This window comes from Corylus avellana, chromosome 3 (assembly GCF_965113065.1).
Source record: "Corylus avellana chromosome 3, dhCorAvel1.hap1.2, whole genome shotgun sequence".
Classification (NCBI taxonomy): domain Eukaryota; kingdom Viridiplantae; phylum Streptophyta; class Magnoliopsida; order Fagales; family Betulaceae; genus Corylus; species Corylus avellana.
The window spans coordinates 14,711,471-14,718,773 of NC_142492.1; the positions used below are offsets into that span (position 1 = coordinate 14,711,471).

Here is a 7,303-nt window from a genome sequence, read left to right on the forward strand (position 1 = left end):
AAGTGATATAGTAGCCCCCAAAACTACCAAACTATTGCATTTTGGCCACTCTGTTAGTCAAAACTGTCAGTTTGAACGGAAATTCAAAACGACGTCATTTTGTTGGGAGGCTACTTTATCACTTTCTGAATATTATGGGGCTAAAATGAAAACAGATGGTAGTTTGGGGGGCTTTTTAATATTTTTCCCCAATTTTTTTTTTTTTTTTTCATGAAATAAGCAACCATACCCCCATTTAATTTGCTAGCGCACGGCTCACAGAGCCTTGACTTTCTGGCATTGGGAGTTCATTATGCATTCCTTTGCCAAATGAGACACAGCCGTGAAAGAACCACCCTCACTCAAAGCCTTCTCCCCACTGATTTTTAGTTCCTTAACTCTAGCCCTCATAGCCTTCCCTTCCTGACCCTCCATAACTTTCCTCACCATCATCTCAATCTCCTCCCTTCCCACCGCTGCTTTGGTCGGCACAACTTTGGGGCGGGCGGCCACTCCTACCTCCTCTGTAAGCATCGTCGCATTCATCTTCTTCTCCGCATACATAGGCCAAGCTATCATAGGCACGCCACTTAGCATACTTTCCAACAACGAGTTCCACCTGCAATGAGACAAGAAGCCTCCCGCCGATAGATGTCGTAGCATTGTAGTAACTTACCCATAACAAAACGACGTCGTTTTGCAGTTTTCGTCAAAAATGACGGTTTTGACTAATGGAGTGGCCAAAATGCAATAGTTTGGTAGTTTGGGGGGCTACTTTATCACTTTTGGAACATTAGGGGGCTAAATCGAACACGACTGGTAGTTTGGGGGGCTTTTTTATATTCCCCCCCCCCTCCCCCCCTTTTTTTTCCCTCAAAACGACGTCGTTTTGGGGCATTTTTTAAATAGATTTTTTTTTTTCAAAAGAGCATTTCAGTAACTTAACTACGAAAAAGACGTCGTTTTTCATTTTCTATCCAATTTGATGGTGTTGACTAACAGAGTGGTCAAATTGTAATTTTTTTTTGTAGTTTGGGGGCTACTTTATCACTTTTTGAACATTAGGGGGCTAAAATGAAAATGACTGGTAGTTTGGGAGGCTAAATTATATTTTTTCCTAATATATATGTATATAAAATTTTTAGTAGTTTATGAAGGACATTGTCATAATTGAGAAGTATGTGAACTTTTTCTTAAAATTTATTTTAAAAAATTTAAACAATATAAAAATTAGATACACCAAATTTAAAATTTTAACCATAAAATAAATATTAGGGGAAACTTCAGTAGGCCTCTTTGAACTTTCAGTCGATTTGACAAGTACTCCCTCAATTACCAAAACTCTCACTAAGGCTCCCTAAACTTTGATTTGCTCTCACTTTGGACCATTTTGTTAGTTTTTAACGTTAAAGTGAAACAGTTTGACTTTTTATGCCAATTTTACTCTCAACCAAAACTACGTCGTTTTGGACTCTAAAACTACACCGTTTTGAGCTTCAAAACTACATACATCACCACCCAACTCAAAACGATGTCATTTTGAGCGTAATATTAAAAAAAAATAAAAATAAAAAGAAAAATAAAAAGAAAAGCAAAATATCAAAATAAAAAAAAAAAAATAACGAAATCGGGGTGGCTGGAGCCACCCCCTAGCCGGTCTAGGGGTGGTTAGACCACCCCCATGACCAAGGGGGTGGTCCGGCCACCTCCAAAAGGCCAAAAAGAAAAAGGGGGGGGGGGATCGGGTGTTTTGGGGGTGGCCGGAACCACCCCAGCCCTCTGGGGTGGTTCCGGCCACCCCCAAAACACCCGATCCCCCTTTTTTTTTTTTTTTTTTTGGCCTTTTGGGGGTGGTCTTGGCCATGGGGGTGGTTCGACCACCCCCAGACCGGCCAAGGGGTGGCTGGCCAGCCCATTTTGGCCAAGGGGTGGCTGGAGCTGCCCCAATTTCGTGTGTTTTTTTTTTTTTTTTTTTTAAATTTTTAATATTTTGCTTTTCTTTTCTTTTTTAAGAAAAAAAAAATTAATGCTTAAAACGACGTCGTTTTGGGCTGGGCAAGTATTGTAGTTTTAGGGCACAAAACGGTGTAATTTTGGGGTAAGGGTAAAATGTGCATAAAAAGTCAAAGTATTTGACTTTAACATTAAAAACTAACAGAATAGTTTAAAGTGAGAGCAAACCAAAATTCAGGAGGCTTAAGTGAGAGTTTTGAAAATTCAACGGCTGAAACTTCGGAAAGGCTTTGTAAAATTTTCCTTAAATATTATTCATATAATTTAAAATAAAGAGATATGATATTTTTTATACACGTTGAACCCACTAGTCTTCAGTTTCCAAAAACTAGGCTTTAACAGATGGCATGGGATGGAACCGCTTCAACCTAACGCGTTGTTTCACATCTTAAATATTATTCATATAATTTAAAATAAAAAGATATGATATTTTTTATACACGTTGAACCCACTAGTCTTTAGTTTCCAAAAACTAGGCTTTAACAGATGGCATGGAATATTGGAAAAGGCTTCAACTTAACGAGTTGTTTCACATCTTAAACGTCATAGCTGACATCACCTTTTTTGTTTTTTCACCACGTTGCATTTACACCCCCATCCTCATGATAATATAGCTCAAGAAAATAAATTGAGACATGATATATATATATATATATATATATATATATATTAAATCAACCAATTAATAATTTCTCTACAATTTTTTTTTTTTTTTCTTTCAAATCAACTATTAAACTACAGGTACGTCATACAGATTTAAGTCATGCACATCCAATAATTAATTTAGAAAAAGATGAAGAATATTAAGAATATTAAATCGTTTACTAAGAGAGATTTATTAAATTAATGTATCACTCATGTTACATTTTTTTTAATTAATTATTTTGTTAATTTTCAATGAATTAGCTACATGTTAATTTGGTAAGCATCTCTTGTTAAAAAACTTTGATATCCACGTCATTTTTCATGAAAGATAGACTAGAGAGGTATATGTAGAAGATTTTTTTAAGTAATTCTATAAGTTATTCTTGTATCCGTCTTATGTCACATGAAAAATGATGTGACTTTTAAAATTATTATTTGATCAAAATTTAATAATAATCAATCACAAAACTAATGATAATTCTATAAGCCATATCATTTTTTGAGTGACACAAAAAAGACAGCAAAGCAATTTTTAACATTACTCAATTTTCTTGGTATAATTATATTTTTATACTATTTAAAATGATTGTAAACTTGAATAATAATTTTGTAAAATTAGAAATTTGAGTCTCAATGCTAAAAACACAAAAAATAGAGGAAAATTCTATCAACCGCAATACAATTCCATGGTCAACTCAGAAATCACGCGTATTGTGTTGTCGTGTACTGTACGCAAAGCCTGGTCCGGCATCAACCTACGGCTCCACCCAAATGTGAATCCCACACACAACGAGACCGACCCGGACGAAAACGCACGTGGTCGGTCAACCCGGCTGCCCGTTGCCATTCTTTCTGTACCCCCGTCAAACCTCGCCCAAAACCACCTGCCCTATCTGCCCGAACCACTATCTCTCTCTTCCCTATATATATAACATGAGCTACGTTTCTCTTAACTCTTCTCGCACCACAAAAAAATGGCTCGAGTCGCCGTCAGCGTCACCGTTACGTTCTTCTTGCTCGCCCTCTGCCATGCCCGTATTCCGTTAGATCTGTCCGAAAACGATGTCGTCTTGCCAGATCCGGTACCCAAAACGTACCTCCCCTCCAACGAACAACCTGAGTCCAAACCCATAGCCTTGTTCGAGTGGATACCCGAGAAAACCGAGTCAACGGAATCCGACGTTAAATCCGAGGCATTGACAAAGATCAGCTTCCGTCCGGTCAACCACCACTTCCGTCCGTTCCCGTTAACGTCCCATAGAGGCCACCGCTGCCGCAATCACCGCCGTGAAAACAACATGTACAAGTTCAAGCCGTTGGGCTCGCGCTTCCCTGACCGCGAGGTTCCATACGGAAACGACATGATCCTGTCCCACGAGGAGGATTCGGGTTCGGTTCCGGAGGTCCGAGGCGGGGCGCGTGAGATGTGGGCCAGGTTCGGCCACGTGAGGCCCAGGTTCCACCACGAGGATGATGACGGAGAGAGGAACGAGCACATGAAGAAGAGGCATCACCACCACCCACACATGGAGCGAGAAGAGAGGGAGAGAGAGGACGAGCACGAGCACCATCACGACCACGAGCACCATCACGGTCGCCATCACGACCACGAGCAGGAGCAGGAGGGTGGGTTTATGAGGAGTGTCAGCAAGTTTTTCGATCTGTTTTGAAGCTTTGCGTGACAAGGGGTTTATAATTATGCACTTATTTTATGTAATAGTTTTTTTATTTATTTTTTATTATGTTACATGTTTTCGTGGGAGTATAGCTTTGTAAATAATTTTGCATCCATGCGAGATGCGAAAGTATGATATGATATGAGAGCCTCCTGCCTCTGGATATGTTATTATGTGTCATGTATATATAGTTTATGGATAATGATTATTTATGAGCATCAATTTCCAGTTTACTTAACTACTTCATTAGTTGTGCTATTTATTTTCACAGTTTTCGTTCATTCTAATCATTTTTCTACTGATTCCATTTACGCTTTTTATCCTTATTGCTAATACCGCCATCCATTTTGGTATCAGAGCCATTAGTGTTTATCCATTTTGGTTATAAATGTTGTTAATTCAGTTATAAGTGTACATCAGCCCAAGTGGTTGGTTATCTGTGTTGTTCATTTTAATCTGCTATTGTCTATTCTGTTCTTTTATGTGTTCATCTTTGGAGTCTGTTGTTGACCTACCACCCGAACAATCAGTCCCTGATCCAAACAGTAAGTCCTGAGAGAGAGGCATGAGCTGTTGGATATGAAAGGGTATGTGTGCAGACAAAGAGAAAAGACATGATGATAAATAGAAGAAAACAGTAAAAGATTGGAGTAAAAAACACACATATATAATTAGAAACTTGATAATATGAAGAGTCTTTTTCAGATCTAATTCATCTGCTACCTCTAGGTCATCCTTCAATAGGATCCCAGACATAGTAAATGAGGAACATGTTGAGTATCAGTAAGGCGATTCCAACATTGATTTCAATGATTGGAACATACCCAAAGTCCCTAGTGAGAAAATTTATAAGAAGAAATGGTTAATGCCTTCTTTCAGGAGTTAACATCATGTCAAAACTGTTGAGCAAGTGTATGCCCTTAGTAAAGAACATGAAACTTATTTAGCCCAGAATCGTTAGAAAACAACAGGAAGTATGGTCATAACTATATTCATTTCGGATTGGTTCAAATTGCTGTAAAACCTTTAAAAAGAAAAGGTCTTAATGCCTCAGTCCTGTTATGACTTCGAGATGCCTGATTCACTAATTTTAGTGATAGCACACTCGTAATAATTGAGTCAAGTATGTATAATGGTCCAATTCACTTCGACTGTTACCCAGATTTCACAGTGAGCCTAAGTGATCCACATATGTTGAAAGCTTTACGTTGAACATAAAAACCTCAGGATATCAAGTCTTAGAATTTACTACAAGTGTACTGGAACAAACATGAACTTCCAGGCCATTTCTAGAAGTCCTAAAAATCACACATCGTTGATTCAAAGCAGTCAAAACAATGCAAACATTAGAGTCCCAAGCACAATCAATGGGTCAGACATATGTTATGTGATTGGTTACATGAATGAGTAACCGATCTCGTAATTCTTCGATCAACAGGGAAAGAAGCTGGATCTAACTTCTTATTCTTTCCTATGATTAATTGCTAATGGGTGTTAATTGTGTGAGAATTAGCAATAGGAATTTAGAGGATTCCTGAATCTCGTAACAAACATAAAGTTTGAGATAAAATTATGCGTGCCTTTTATTTCTTAGATCGGACTTTAAATAGAAAATCACAAAGCATAAACTTGGAGACTGACTCCAACTCCTACTAGGATACGTGATTCCCTTATCTAGAGCATGAGTCCTACTACAACTAATTTTTTTGTTGTAGATCTCATCCTTTATGTATTAGCTGGATAGAGCTTAAGACTTCTATCTCACTACAATGCTAATTCCTACTTCTACTCGAATTGAAATAACCATTGGATAATAATGTAATTGAAATAAACAAATAGCTAATATTGCAACATGCTTTATCGCTTGACCTTGCGTTCTCATAACATTCCTCCCTTCTCAAAATTGCCCGTTTCCTCAAGGGCAAACCCTGGAAATTGATGTTGCATGATTGTCACCTTTTCTCACGTAGAATCTGTAGGACTATACCCCTTCCAATGGATCAGCACCTCTTTGTTGCTACCTGTTCCACACCACTGTAGGATAACTTGGGGCTGGAAAGCATGGTGAGAAGATGGAATTTTAGATAAGGCCGTGCTTGGTATCACTCTTGGACCCAACTATTTCTGGAGGAGAGATACGTGAAAAGTGGGATTCTTTTTAGATCCATGTGGTAGCTCAAGTTTGTAAGCCACTTCGCCCACCCGATTAACAATTTTGTAGGGCCCATAATATTTAACTGCCAATTTCATGTTGAGACGCCTTTCCACAGAGTGCTGATGGTAGGGGTGGAGGTGGATGTACACAAAATCTCCCGGTTGAAACACCCACTCTTTATGGCCTTTATCATAAATTTGCTTCATTCGATTTTGAGCCTCCCCAAGCTTTAGCCGAACTTCCCTCAACAATGTATCCTGCTCCAATAATTCTTGTTCCACAGACTCCACTCGAGCAATTCCCGGAATATAAGAGAGAAGAGTTGGGCAGGGACGTCTATATACTACTTCAAACAGTGTACGTGCCGTGTTAGAATGCCAACTCGTGTTGTATGTGAATTCTACCCATGGCAACCATTTAACCCAATCCTTTGGCTTATTGCCAGTGACACACCTAAGGTACATTTCTAAGGTTCGATTAACTACCTCAGTTTGACCATCCATTTGTGGATGATAAGCTGAACTAAAGTTGAACATATTTCCTTGTAAACGAAAAAGCTCCTTCTAGAAGTTGCTTGTAAATGTAGGGTCTCTATCACACACAATAGATGTGGGCATTCCATGCAACTTGAAAATATAAATTCTTGAGCCACTATGATTGTCGAATATGGATTTTTGAGGGCCACAAAATGGGTATATTTGGAGAATCTGTCTACCACCACATAGACTACAGACTTACTTTGGGAGTTAGGCAACTCATCCACAAAGTCCATCGAAATGTCTAACCATATGGTCGTGGGAATCGGCAGAGGTTGTAGTAATCCACTAGGTAGCGT

General features: G+C 38.7%; 1 protein-coding gene across 1 annotated transcript; it reads right to left on the reverse strand.

Annotated features, from left to right (window-relative positions):
- Nucleotides 1-255: 255 nt before the first annotated feature.
- Nucleotides 256-642, reverse strand: LOC132174274 (anthocyanidin 3-O-glucosyltransferase 5-like). Its single transcript, XM_059585960.2, has one exon. It carries the CDS (start codon nucleotides 640-642, stop codon nucleotides 256-258), a length of 387 nt encoding a protein of 128 aa, XP_059441943.2.
- Between the last annotated feature and the right edge of the window lie 6,661 nt (nucleotides 643-7,303).

Bases quoted from the DNA above. Each gene is read 5' to 3' on its own strand.
- LOC132174274 (XM_059585960.2), bottom strand. From the start codon at position 642: ATGCTACGACATCTATCGGCGGGAGGCTTCTTGTCTCATTGCAGGTGG.